Here is a 15,181-nt window from a genome sequence, read left to right as displayed (position 1 = left end):
AATGTGTGTATTGAATATTTGAATGTTGAATATTTGAATGTTGAAAATAAGAATTGTAAATATTGAAAATTAGTGTGTGATGATGTATGTAATGATGAAATTGTTTTTGGATTGTTTTCCAAATAAATCCTATAAATAGGTCTCCATTTGTAAAGATTTGATACAATTGAGTAGAGAGAAAAATATTATAAAGTGTGTAGTTTGATAAATTTTGAGAATTTGAGGTTTTTACTTTTTACCATAAATTTTTATTTTTTCACAACAAATTCTAATTGCTAGCTTAGTTTTTCTTTTTTTTTTTTTAATAACAAACTACTAAAATCAAACGACCTCACATTCTCAATTTCACAAGTATCCAAATTTAGAGGATGATTGTAAATATTAGATATTTCAAGGACTAAAGTGAAATTTTCTTATCATTGATTATTTAGCTAGGGTTTGCAAATTGATATGGGCAGGAGGAAAATGAAGTAGAAAATTAATTTGTCGAGTATTCTCTCTGTTTGTATTTCGATGTATACGTGTTCAGGTATATTTTTTTCCTACGAATGGTGTATGTATGTATATTCGTGATTGTGTATGGTTTATACATGTATGTGATTTTGTTTTGGATCGATTGGTTTTGATTCTGTTCCACGGATCATTAAATAGAAAATAATGGATCTGCAATGAATTTCATGGGAAAATTGAAGTGTTCTTTTTGGAGTTTTGATTCGGTTCCACAGAGGATTTAAAAAATATAGATCTATAATTTCATGGGCGGATTAAAGTGTTCTTTTTGGAAATTATGAAGTAATTTTATTGAAAAGGAAAGAATTCTTGAATTTTTTACTACTCTGAGATTCCCTCCGTAGTGAAAATACTGAGTTTTTGTCTACTTTTTTATTTCTTTTTTTGATTTGGGAGGTTTGGTTAATTTTCTGGTTTGACACGATTTAAAAAAAAATGATTTTCATGCTTTTTTTTGTAGCTAGAAGAAATTCAATTTAAGTTGTGTGATGTTGTGATTTGTTTGGCTATAAAATTCACCTTAAGTTCTTTTTTCGATTTAGCAAAATGAAAAAAAAAATGGACAATCTGATTTCAGTTCGTGAAAAATTGGCATACATTGAGCGTTCATGATGTATAATCTATACGCTTGTGCGATCCCTCTTCCCCTTTTGACACGGTCTTCATCTTTGAAATTTGTGTATGTTCTTGAGCCAATATGGTTTGTCTCTGATTGGTTCATACGAATATAAAAACAGGGAAACTCGTATCTTTATTTCTTGAGTGTCATTTGCATGTTTTACAATACTTTTTCCATTTATACCTATGAGCTATTGTTTGTGCACGCTGTTCAGTTGTGTCAGAAAGAATCATCCGATAATTAATATATTTTGTCTTTGCAATTTTGTTTTTGGAAACTGATGCATCCATGTGGAACATACAACTGTTTCTTGATCGGTCAGACTGATTATGGTTCATTGTGCCGGATAACTGGTTTGTTTGGATTAGTTGGACCCAACAGTCCAACACCATTGAAAATGCTATTTTCCAATTAGTCGTTGCACATTTAAATCGTCGAATTTTAATCTGTTGAACTTGTACTTTCTTATCTATAAATATTCGTGGCAAAATTAAAAGATGTGATAGAAAAACTTTTTGATTCCAGCATGCATATCTGGTATGAAGTTGAGTTTGGAAATATTTTTAATTGGTCGAAAAAATGACATTTATCACTTATGTGATCACCAATAGCAAAATGAAAGAGCTGTTGATGATAAGAAATAGTAAGTAGTTTTACAGCTTTAATTCGGCTGTCTTTAATGTGTTGGGCATCAAGCGCATGGATTTATATATGCATCTTCCAAAAATTTTAAACTAACTTGTTTTCCCACCATCAGTTTTGCTGCAAATCACCTATTTTACCCAGTCTGGAACTTATTTTTTTGAATGGAGCTTGCCAAATAAAACAGGAAACAGATATCTAAAGGCCAAAAGCATGCATTTGTGGAATCTTATGAAGTTTGACTGCAGAGTCTCAATTCTTTACCCCCGGAATGCAATTATGGTGTTGAATTCAGTCTCTGAAGGGCAAAAGAATGCATTTATGATTTCTTTTATGAATTTTGACGCAACATCTTGATTCTTTACTGCCAGATTTTGAGGTGGCAGTACATCTAATTAGTATCTGTTATATGTTCTGGAGTCCCACTGTTATTTTCTTTGTGGAAAATGAACCTTATACAGTCAATGATAAGAGACTTTGACTGATGGATTGCGGCTCTCGAAGTCCTTAAATGTATTGATATTTGTCTAGAGATACTGTTTACAGTAATTAAACCATCAGATGTTGGAAAGAATTGAACTTGCAGAGAATGGAAATCCCAAAAGTAATTTTTGTGCCTGATGTCCCTTCCCCTTGTGGTATGTGTTAATGCCCACACTTGTAGGGTCAGAAAGAAATCGAAGAATTATATTACTTTCAAGAGACATTTCTTTATGAACCCATGATAAAAAAAAGTTAAAAGTTACCGGTGGTTTCATTGATTATCGTTTTTTTCTTTTATTAGCGTGCTTTTGCAGTTGTAAAAGTAATGTACTCAATCGCTCACGAGTAGATGTGGATGTATATGAGTAATAAATTTTAGCCAATTGGGCCCATTTTTAGCTAGTGTTCTATTGCCAAAACACGTATACCAATTTCATCCATTTCATGAACACCTATCGTATGTCTTCCTGTTTCCAAAGCTAGAGAGAGGCATACTTCATGTGATGACCGGAGGATTGTGTACGAAGTTCAAACCTTCTTTCATTCTGGCACGAGGAACGAGCGTAGAAAACTATTTTTCTGAATGAGCTTACACAATTATCGAAATAAAATTTCCAATGAAAGTTTATATAGTATTTAAAAGCATAAATTTGATTACCTGCTTCATCTGAGTACCTCAATTTAGTGACACCATCTTTCCATGCAATTTTCGTAGTTTTCACTTTCTAATAAGGCATCTTGAGCACTGTCATTAAATTGGCATGCGGTTTTTAATAACCTTGACCATGTTTTTACTTCTATAATGACTCTGTCCCAAACAAATGACTTTATTTAGTATCACCTATTTTATCCGAACAAATGTCTATATTTTTCTATCAATTTAAGTTCTATTTGATAAGAATTTCAGAGTCCAATTTGTTGACACTTGACAATCTATTGTTTATTTAACTTGTTGGACTAGGAACTGTCTTATTAGCTGCAACCTAAATAGTTGGCTGGGATGTGCTTCCTGTTTTAGGATGCCCTGATAGAATACCACTTGATTTTTTCATTCTATTATTTATGTCGGTATATTTTTCAAGACATTCCTTCGATTTTGAGTCACACTGGGCGTGAGAGTTCATTTGTTTTTAAACAAAACCGGTTTGCTATGGGAACGCTAAGTCAGAGTATAAGTGATGTTCTCTGTATTTCTGTTTTTGTTCACGGTTAGAGTTGCATCCTAAAAATTTTACTTCCTTGATAGTATCACTTACTGTTTACATATATCATTAACATATTATATCGCTTAGTTACCATGTCTTTCATTCCAGAGGAATTATTTCTTTGGTGGCTCTTTCCTTTTTGATATTCAGCTTCTTCTCTTCACGAGATAATAAAGAAAGTCTATAAATGCGTTATCTTTTATCTTTGCTTTGGTTGTATATAACTTCAAAGTTGTGTTTTCTACAAATTTTCACATTATGCTCTTTTTGTCCTACTCTTATTATTTGGTTTGTGTCGAGTAATTTATTTTAGCGTTACACTGATATCCTTCTCATGAATTTTATTTGAGTTTCACTAACTGTTTATACATAAATCTTCAACTGTGTTCTAAGGTCACCCTGATGGGTTTGTTTCTTTGAAACAAGACCAAGGCTTCATTGTACGGACTTCTTGTTTGTGAAACCTTCAGCTGTTAGCTGGTGGATAGTGATTGATCCAGCGGTCAGTAGAAATCAAAATGAAGTTCGTAAAGGTATTGGATAGCGGTCCACATGATGTTGACTTAAAGAGAAAACGGTCCCCTGGATGTGAGACCTATTTTATTGGGGCTACCAGCATGGCCGTGCCTCTGCAACCCACTTGTAGTTCTTCCATCCACAAGCTTGGCAAGCGGAGAAAGCTGGATGGATCTGTGAGAAAATTTAGCAGTTGCGTTAGTCCCTCTGGGAAACATTTTCTGAAGTGTTATTCTAACTTTAAAAAAAGTGGGCCCCCCAACCGCCTGATGCATTATCATGACGGTGAATGGAATGATTTTCCCCAATATATAGTTTCCTTTCTAAAGAAAGACCTTGTCAAGAAAACTGCAGTAGAGGTTGAGCTTGACGGTAATAAGATTTTACTGGACTTTCTGCACATGATGCAGTTTGATTTGAATACAGGTTATCAGAAGCCTATTGCATGGATAGATGTTTCTGGAAATTGTTTTTTCCCTGAAATATTCGGTGAGAATGACGAAGCACAAGGGTGTGACTATGAATATACTGAAGGCGAGGACCTTATGGCCAATAAACCTCTTGGATGCAATGATATCAACTTGCACTTGGAGCTGGAAATAAAAGGACTCGACTCTTTCAATCTGGATAATTTTAGTGGGGAGTCCTGTGCAAATTTTGAGCTAGTGTGTAGCGACAAGAATTTTGCACCAAAAGGTTCTGGTGATGAAATTGTTGATAGTTGTGCCAAAATTGATGATCAATATGATAAATTTCAAAACGTGGAACCCGACAAGGTTGTGGCAGAAAATCCTGTTGAAAGGTCCTTGGATATTGCTGCTATAAAACACCGGTTTTTCCAAGGCATCAACGTGTTTGCAAAAGCAATAATAGTTGACATACAGCATTGCACAAGTACTGCAGTTGATGCACGCTATGAAATTTTTCAGAAACAGATTGAAATCACTGAAAGATACCGGGGGAGTGCAAATGTCCTCTATGCTTGGCTTCCTTGTTCCAAAGGAATGTTGTCTAGTATACTGAAGTATGGAATTGGCTACTTCCAGCGATCAAAAATTGAACCCTTGTATGGTTTTGGGGTTCATCTCATACCTGCTAATGGCAGTGATCTCAAGTATGGTTTTTTCTACTTCCTTCGTTTGCGATTGAATATTTAATTTCTACTTTTTTTGTCATCAACTTCTACTAATATATGGATTATGGATCCTGAACTCGTGATGATGTTGGGATCATAGAGCTGTGCTATTGGTATTTGTATGCTCAGTTAGATATTCTTGACATGGTATTTCAAGGTCAAATGATAAAGTTATTCTCCCACATTCTGTTTTTGAAATCGGAACAACAATTTTCAAGGAGCTGAGTAATTTCTGGTGCTAATGTAGGTTGTTGAATCATAGCCAGCTGGTAATTTTTGTTATCTAATTTGGACCCACGTGATTTTGTTTTCTATTATTTTAATTTTTAATGATCTATGTTTTTTTGTCATGCCCATGGTTTTACCCAATTTTATTAGTACTCTTTCATTTTGTCTCATAGTATTGTCGTATTTCGGCAATTCGGCTTAACCTAAGTGTACTATGTCTCTTAACTTAAGTTCTTGTTAAGAATCTTTTCTATTTTGCAGTGCAAGCTATTTTGATAGTGACGAAAATGATACTCGAAATATGGTACTTTGTCGTGTAATAATGGGAAACATGGAGTGTGTCCATTTGGGTTCGGCTCAGTTTCACCCAAGTGATGAGAACTTTGACAGTGGAGTTGACAACCTTGAAGATCCGAAGCATTACATTGTATGGAACATGAACATGCATTCTCATATCTTCCCAGAATCTGTCATAAGTTTCAAGGTGTTTTCTGATGGAGAAGGTGATTTTTTCTTCCCAATGAAATTTTCTATTCTTGTTATGACGATAAATCTTTTGTTTGTGGCATTTTATGTGACTTCATTAGCTGTCTTATCTGTGTCTTTGTGCGAATGCTAAGAATCCAAGTAGTTTGATATTTTTCTATTTTATGTTTTATTTCAATTTTGATGGTGTGATGATTTTATGAGTACGAGAAAGTTGCTTCTATCAAGAAGTATCTTTAGAATTACCCACTTTTTTGTATATAGATGGATTGATTTATCTTTTCGAGATATTTAGTAAAAATATCTAAAAGTCTGAGGGAATTTTTTTGCACAAGAAGTTACTTGCCTCCTATAAGTTGGAAGGGGTATGAGTTGACTTACTTGAGTTTGTCTTATTTGACAGCATTGCACAGTTATTAGTAACAACCTTTCGGATGACTAAAAATTGGGAAGCAATTTACCATTGGCCTTTGGGCAGATAAACTATTTATTCTTCTGCCAACTCTCTGAGTAGCTTGAGCTTTTGTCTGATAATAATTGTGCAGGACCCTCGGTTGAGACAGAGAGCAGGATAGATGTCTCAGGGATCACTAATCATGATGAAGAACCTCAGGCCAAGGTAATGTTCGATTTTATTTTATTTGCTGCCTCTTTCTTTCTTGGTGCTACTTTCATTTTTTCATTTGGTATGAAATCCCTATTGTCAGCTAGGAATCAGGAATTCTTTAGATTGATAAAAAAATTCAAGTTACGAAGAATGTAAGTATTTTTGTTAGCATTTTAAAATTCGACAAGGGTAATAGCATTTGTCTGAAGTCTGGCTCTTCCAAATAGTTATGTCCTATTGGCCTCACCTGCGCTCATCAGGAGTTGATTGCTTTAAGTGTTGTTTGGTGGGTATAAGTTATATGCATTTATTTGATTATGGTGATATTCATGATAATGATCATATGACTGACCATTATTAACTTGAGGGCTTTTTGATATCCCTTGATTTGGTTTGTTTTCAAAGTGTTCTTTTGTATTGCTATTTCTCACTTGAGGTGGATTCTGGTTACTCTAGGGAAGCTTTGGTCATCCCGATGTAACGTCACATACACCTTTAATTAATCGTTCAACTTCCGCAAGAATTCCTAACAGCCCATGGATGCCATTTTCTGTGCTGTTTGCTGCCATCTCAAATAAAATTCCTCCTAAAAATATGGAGCTTGTCATGTCCAATTATGAGCTGTTCACGGTGTGTTCGTTGAAACTTAATTTTCTTGTTTGTAAATGTCTACTATACAAGTCTTTAAAGTTGTTGGTTGTCTTGTTTACATAATTCTTGGCAGAATAAGAAGATAAACAGGGAAGAGTTTGTGAAGAAGTTAAGGTTGATTGTCGGTGATGCTTTGCTGAAGTCCTCAATACTTGATCTGCAGAGCAAGGTATGGCCTGTTTGCTTGTTCTTTACATCTATCAGAGCGCTTATCTTATGTCAGTGTTTGTATGTTTAATGAAATTTTAAATCTAAGCTTGTGACCATAGTTATTAAAGGCTTAAGATTGATTAAAGAACATGGGTCCCTTGCAATCATGCATGGGATTTTGGAATCTCAATGTGGGAAAATTTTTTATATTTTTGTGTGCAGAAAGTTGTGCGTGCCACTCACCAAGGGTGTGCACTCAAATGGATCATAGGGGTCGATACCTCGAGCAGCCTATACAACCATGATTGCATTATTGAAAACTTAATTTAAAGTGGATTTATTTTTACTGCGAATAAATCCAAATGTTCACATCTTTCTTCATTTCTTGCTGAAAAAGTTTGAAGTTTCTGAACTTGATGCATCTGCTCGACCAGGCTGTATAAGCACTTTTCTTTTCATTAAAAACTCTTTGCTTTGCATCTTGCTTCAATCTATCCCGATTATACATCCTCTTTGAGAATTTAGATTACAAACCCTGCTTCAAACATGTGAAATATAATATGTTTTACATCTATCGTGTTTAGTCCCTTCACCTATTAGCAATTCTGCATGCTACATTTCCTTTTTAACTTCCAGCCTGTTGGAAATTTTTGCAATGGAATTTCGCTCATCTTTCATCTCGTGTTGCCTTGATTCATGCAAAATTTGAGCAATTTACAATTTAGTACGTACCCCATCCATACTATGGCAATATCTGTTTTTTGGAGTGCATCTAAATAATTTTGTACTGGAACGAATTCAATTCCTCTTGTTATCCATGACAATCCATAAACGATTTGGCATTGTATATCTATTTGATTTTCACTTTGTCTAAAAGTTTGTGTCAGATTTCAAGCTACGTTATTTTCTGATTTTTTGGTCATTCTTGGTGTTTTATTGCAGCTATCACCCAAATCGAAAACATAAGCGGTTTCGCCGGCCCAATAGTCGGAGAATCAACAAGGCCTTAGAGTCAGCCATATCCCCGTCTTTAGGAAGCTGTGAATAATGAATATCTGTGGATGTGTATTAACTTTTACTTTATGGTTCGGCTTTCCCCAATACTCGTGTTTTCAAATTGCTGTACTCTTGTACTGATTGTAAATTGGATCTCTTTTGAGGCTAGTAACTGTTTTTGTTTGGACCTTAATCCTCTGTTCAAATTCCAGCACATAGTGATTTCGTATCAATTAAAATATGTTTGACTCGGGGAAACATTCCTTCCGATTAATATCACATATTTATATACATATGATGTGGTCTTGAAAAGCGATATTTTTGACATGAATTTTTTTCATGAGTCTAATTTGATTAGAGATCTGTTTTACAAAATTAAAACAAAATTGAGTGTTTTTTATGCTTTAGTAAGTAATACCGAAATGTATGACCTGGGGCTGATGCCATTTAAGTAAATGCAATAGAAGACATTATGCAATTACTGAAAATGTGTGGGCTTAACAAATATTAATGTGGTATATATAAATATATGTATAAAATATATTGTGGGTTATATTTCTTACATGTAGCTAGGGGTGATCAATTTTTTTTTATTAACCGTCTGAACCGAATTGCACCGCACCGTTTTTCATAATATTTTATAAAAACCGCGATTAAAAATAGTAATTATAAACCACACCGTATATGCCACCACTGCATAAACCGTTTGCCATAATATTTAGCCTAAAATTATAATAATTTGTAAACACAATATTCCAATAAAGAAGTTGTCCTTCATTATATATCAGCTCTCTTCAAAATTAATATTCTTATCTTCTTTTTAATTATTCTTCATATTAGTATTTTATTAGAGTATTTATTTCTTTTACTATAATATTTTGTTTGAAGTTTGAAAGTAAAAAAATGATAAAATAATGTAAATGTCATTTTTGTTGTGAGTATGTTGTATTGTTAAATTATTAACTTAGTTTTAAATCTTGATTATTATTTTATCTATTTTTATCTTTATGTTCTTTGAGATATATTTTATATTTGAAGACTAGTGTTGTTTTCAAATAAATTAACATTTTTCATTAAAAAAACCGTAAACTGACCGCCACTGAAATCGCAAAACTGCATCGTGATCACCCCTACATATAACATAGATAAAAGTAATAGTAAATATATATAGGTTGTGATAACTGGTTATTGTTGAACAGGAAAATAAACCTTTCGCGTCCAATTTTGTTAGTCCTTTTCATTGGGAGAATTATAATTTTGGTTCCAAAAAAAAAATTGTACTGGTTCCTCATGTTTGCGACGCGATGAAAAGTTTTGTTGAGATAATTTTTATCTCCAATACTAAAAATTAAGGGAAAAGGGCACAATTTCCTCAAAAGCTGGTTACTTTTCTCGCAAAACTAAATAGTTATATTTGTTCCTTTTACCTCAGCTTATAATAACTAATTAATATGGGATTAGAAAGGTTAAAATTCATAATTCAATCTGGTTATTTTTTAAATGAATTAAATGAAATTTTTTGAGAGACAAAAAACAAGAGGGATCAAAATAATTTTCCTAAAAAAAAACAAGAGGGATCGAAATAATTTTAGCCTTAAATAACAAAGATGAAAATATAATTATAATTTGTTCTAAAATATGTATGATATCATTATAATATGTAACGTCCAAGGTGGGTTCAATATTCAACATTGACCGGTAGATTTGACTGATGGTCGGGCCAAACCCGGACTGAAATCAGAATTTCGAAAGGACTCAGCAGAATTAAAGATCATCGAAGACAGAAGAACAGAACGTACATCTATCGAGATTTAAATATCTTTCCACAATTTCGAAAATAACTAGACACTAATACAAGTATGTCATGATATTCTCACACAAATTTTAACATACAAGAAATTATATAACAAAAATCCACTTACCGTAATTCTAAGACGTGGTTCGAAACATGCTGAAATTTGGACGAATGGTGGCCGAACTTGGACATGAACTTAATGACAGCGTGGACAGCAAATCACAGCACGGAAGAGCTGGAATAGCTCCTCCTTCTTCCTCCTAGGTTGCGTCAGCCGAGAGGTAAAAGGGAAGGGAGAGGACCGAATTTTTTGTGGCTTTTTGGGTGTGTTTTTCTTCAGCATGTGATCTGTTATTTATAGATGCAAGATTGGCTTTCCATTTCCATTTTTCGGCCGCCCCTTGGTGCATTTAAGGCTTTCAATGTGGTCAAAGTTCATCATCCAACTCAAGGGTCATTTTGGTTAACTCAAGGGTTATTTCTTGCATATTAAATTTGTCCAATCCTTTAGCTCTTCTTCTAGCTCCATTTTTTTGTTCTTTTAGGACAAGAAATGATGAGCTTCCTTGAGCTAAAATATTAGGTTCATGAGCTGGGAGTTTACTCCTTTGGTGATGACTCTTCGATTGTCGCGGTTTCTTATAGCGTAGATCCCTTTTGAGCTAGTACTCGAGCTTTTGAGTTTCTCTCTTGTGGGCTCCTTAACTCCTAATCGTTATTACAATGCAATTAAATTAGGGTTAATTAATTACAGTGAAATACGAGTTTAAATTTTCTTTACAATGAGCCCAAAGTATATTATTTGAATACTAAAAATAGTATTTCATCTCACATCATAAAATATGCCCACACATAATCAAAACCAACTACATACAAACAACTCATATCCTCGGGACATGCTCCGGTATATAGATACATATATACACTTGGAAAAAAACATAAAACCTCAGCTCAAACTGTGACTCCCTCCAGAAGAACCCTCTTCGGTCTCCTGATATCCTCGAGTACCTATCATTGTCCACATACAAAGACAACAACAGCCCCCTCTGGGTTGAGCAAAGCTCCGTATGAAACAACCACAATATATACCACATATATCTAAACAATGATATATGATATGCAATGCATGTATGTCGTGGAGGTATCAGGTCAAATGCCCATCCACTGAGCATCTCTCATAATCAATCGAATCGCTATCAAATCAATGCTCGAGCTGGCACACCGACCTCAATCAGAGATACTCGTATGATAGCGTCGACAAAGCGCCATAAAATCTCAAATCTCAATCAATCATTGGGGCCACAAATGACCATGCTTTAAGGGCCACGTAATTCTAAACATAGCATCGTGTTCACAAACCCCAGAATCAAATCCAATTATATCAAGGTATCCAAGGATCATATGTAACGCCCCGAAAAATTTAAAGGTCCACACGAATCACATGCATGCAATTATTAAATTCTCCTGTATTTTTATTAAATGTTTTAATTGCATTAATTAATTATGTTGTGCATATTTGTATGTTTAAATTATATTTTATACATGGTTGCATTAAAATGTATTTTTAAAGGTTATTCGAGTTGCGATCGAGGAACGGAGACCGAGAGCTGAAAAATGGAAAATGATTTTATTAAATAATTGTTTCTAATTATTTAAAATATGATTGTGGGTTTTTCTTATTTTTGAAAATAAGGGGTTTTTAGGTGATTTTATACGTCGGGACGTAAATTTTATCGGTGTTGGATTTTTAGTAAAAATGCAAACGTTTTGGCAACCCGGCTAATAAATTCACAAATTTATTTATACAAAACTATTATCATATTTTAATTAAATTCTAATTAAGCTTTAATGGGCCTAAATTATGCTTATTAGGCCTAAAGCCTTGTTAACAAGATATTTAACTATAAAATATGTAAACCCTCCCCCAAACCTAGACACTTGCACACCTCAAATTTCAGAATTTTTACACACCAATACACTTCAAACACGGCACACAACACACCAAAATTTGGAACAAGAAAATCGAGCAAAGCTTGAGGAGAATTCAAAGCCAAAGGTCTTGTCCCGTTCTTCGATTCGTCAACGTATATTCGTGCGTTTAATACGCAAAGGCATGCCATACATATCCTTTTTCTCATCCATCATATCATATTACGGTTTGAATTATTATATGCATGAAGAACATGAAATATTTTTCAGAATTTTCGGATTTACTCATGTGCATGGTTTGAAGTTTTGATTTTATGCACAAAAATTCATGTCTTGTACGAAGGTAGGGGCTGCCATGTCTTAGGAAGTTATGGGAAAGGTTTTACACAAGTTTTGAAGTCATTAGAAGCAGCAAAACGCTGCACAACCACAACACACACAAGCTGGAACCAAAATTCTGTCATGGTGTATGTAGGGTTCGGTTGTTGGGTCCTATGGCTGGGCTTGGTCACGGCTCCTGTCCAGGGCTAGCCAGGGTCATAGAGTGGTCAAGGGAAGAGTCCTAGCGATGTTAGGACTCGAGCTAAGTGGGTTGGGAAGAGTCCTTGTTGACAAGGACTCTCACCCGAGAAGGGATAGCACATCGCGCCTTGTGCAGCAGCGAGCAGGGGCTCGCTCGGTTCAGCCAGGGGTCTCGGGCTGGGCTAGAGGGATGCACCAGGGTCCTAGGAGGGGGCACGGGGGGTTGGTACAGGGGCTGAGTTGGTTGGGCAGGGTTTAGACGAGAAACAAGAGTCCTAGTGCCATTGCAACTCTCGGCCAGCATATGAATCTTTAAGGGGGCTCAGATTTTTGTTGTTGGGGATGGGTTCTTGGTGAAATTAGAGTCCAATAGGGTACTTTGGGACGCTGGTTAAGTTTTGGATCGACATGGCTCGGGGATAACTCGTGAAAATCGGAAGTTGGCTCGGGGTCGAAGTTTAGGTGTCAAAATAGGGTTTTAAACTAATGAAAATGGGAAAACGGCTCACGGGGGTCGAGTCGTGGTCCATAAGGGCTAAAATAATATAAAAAGACTAAATTCAGAATTTAGGAATTTTATATTAAAGTTTGGGATTTTTCGGGATTAAAACACCGTCAAAACAGTTAATTAAAGATAAATGAAAAAGTTTAATATTTAAGCTAAATAAAGTTATGGAAAAATTCATGTAAGCTTAAATAATTATTTGGGACATGTTTGAGTCATGAAATTAAGAAAAAAGTCGAAAACGTAAAATGTCGAGTCCAGGGGTAAAACGGTCTTTTTACACCGGGAAATTAGTAAAGGTCATGGCAATGCCCTAAATGCTGTTTTTATGAAAATATGATTATTTTTAAATTTTTATGAATTGTTCATGATAAAAATATGATTTTTAAGTGTTTAAGGAATTTTTATGATTTACGGAAGACATTTAAAATACATGTTGCATGCTTGGTTTCAAAAATGAAAAATGTTATGTTATTCATGATTTTTATAAAGTGATGTGAATGAAAAATGTTGAAGGAAGTGAAGTAATTGTGACTAATTCGTTAATAATGGCGACGTCGTGAGGGTGATGGTCCCAGTGAGAGCTCGACGATCGTGTTTCCATTATTACGAACATGAGGTTATGAGGTTTGAGGAAGAATGGGAATATCGTGAGGGGAGAAGGCCCCAGAGGGAGCCCCGACGATCGTATTTCTATTCGATCATGTTAGGCCAAGGCTCAGTTGACCGGTTAGAGCGTCGCTGATGTCCCCGCCGCCCAGTACTGTGGTTTCATGTAGATGGATCCATCGATTTTCATGTCATGTCGAGGAAAGTCACAATTAACGATCTGAATTCAACAAAGGAAAAAGAAAAGGTAAAGGAAAAATGTTTATGATCATGTTAAAAAGGTTTTATGTCATGTCATGTTGAGGAAAAAGGAAAAGGTTAAGGTTTATGTTATACATGTCGTGAAAATGTTTATGCTTAGAGTTGATGCATCATTATGAGAATGTTTCTATTTAAAGTTCATGCATCATAAAAGATTTACGAAAATGTTCATGTTTGAAGTTTATGCATTTTCATGAAAACAATATTTTAAGTACAAATATTTTTCACTGTTATATGTTGACTGTATTACGTATTACTTGCTATAAAGATGATGGTGTGTTGAGTCTTTAGACTCACTAGGTGTGATGGACGCAGGTGAGGTTGAGGGTGAGCTTGACGGATGATTTGACTGGACTGAAGGCGCACACAACCCGAGGACCAGCGCTTCTACTTTTTCCGCATTTACGATTTATGATTCATGGTTTTAAGTTAAAGATTTTTAAGACTATTTATTTATGCTTTTGAGAGATTTTTGAGAGGTTTAGTATGGGCTATACTTTTCAAATTTATTGCTTTTAGGTTTGGTAACATGCGACGATTTCATTTTTATGACCTTTTCACTTGATTTTTAAAATGCTAGTTGGATGATGTTTTATTTTAAAGGGTAAAATATTTTATAAAAATATTTTCATGAGGGTTATGTATATGGCCGAAAATTGAGTGTTAAAAAAAATTTCTAGTACTTTTAAAGCAATAAAAAGGGCAGACGTTTCAGTTGGTATCAGAGCAAAGGTCCTATAAAGGGTTGTGCCACCATCAGAGCCAGGAAGATCAGTCGTCAAGCCTCAACTTATAAGTTTACATGCTTTATATGATTTTATGATGTTACCTGCATAAGTACATGGCTTATATGTTCACGTCACATGTTTAATAGCATTATGATGATAAATGTTTTATATGCTCTAGAATTTTTATACGTGATACGATATAAAATAAGAAATTATTTGATTTTAACACATGTTGCCTTCGTGGTGGAATTGGACTATGTTGATTTTTGGGTTTTAGTATTGACGTTCTACTTTTTGAGCTATAAGTTAATCGTGAATATTATGGATGTTTTATGGGACACGTAGATTTTTCTAAGAAAATACTGATGATACATGGTTATTAGTTGAAATAATTTTTGGGAATTACTCATAAAAAATAATGATTCGATGATTTGCAATGACTTGGGGGTAAGAAAATGTATAAATTGGAATTTTAAGTTTTTATTAAAGGTAAAATTGGTTATAGCAATTGATTTTGGGTAAATAAGTTTAAATTATCGAAATTTTTGTTATGGGAAACCCGTAGAGGAGAATTAAGAATGTTAAGAACTTATGAGTTAATAGT

General features: G+C 34.5%; 1 protein-coding gene across 3 annotated transcripts; it reads left to right on the top strand.

Moving 5' to 3' along the window:
• The first annotated feature begins 360 nt into the window (after window positions 1-360).
• Window positions 361-8,421, top strand: LOC142518470 (inactive poly [ADP-ribose] polymerase RCD1-like). 3 transcript variants are annotated; one of them, XM_075621253.1, is made up of 7 exons: window positions 361-529; window positions 3,853-5,089; window positions 5,600-5,841; window positions 6,370-6,443; window positions 6,888-7,061; window positions 7,156-7,251; window positions 8,175-8,421. In XM_075621253.1, exons 2-7 carry the CDS (start codon window positions 3,978-3,980, stop codon window positions 8,196-8,198), a joined length of 1,722 nt encoding a protein of 573 aa, XP_075477368.1. In that variant the 5' UTR covers window positions 361-529; window positions 3,853-3,977; the 3' UTR covers window positions 8,199-8,421. The 3 variants fall into 3 exon arrangements, with proteins under 3 accessions (XP_075477368.1, XP_075477370.1, XP_075477369.1); XM_075621254.1 differs by lacking the exon at window positions 361-529 and adding an exon at window positions 2,762-2,802; XM_075621255.1 differs by lacking the exon at window positions 6,888-7,061.
• Window positions 8,422-15,181: the final 6,760 nt, after the last annotated feature.

The sequence above is a fragment of the Primulina tabacum genome, chromosome 11, assembly GCF_025594145.1.
Source record: "Primulina tabacum isolate GXHZ01 chromosome 11, ASM2559414v2, whole genome shotgun sequence".
Classification (NCBI taxonomy): domain Eukaryota; kingdom Viridiplantae; phylum Streptophyta; class Magnoliopsida; order Lamiales; family Gesneriaceae; genus Primulina; species Primulina tabacum.
Note: the sequence above shows the minus strand (reverse complement) of the source record. Positions and strands in the feature narration are given on the sequence as shown.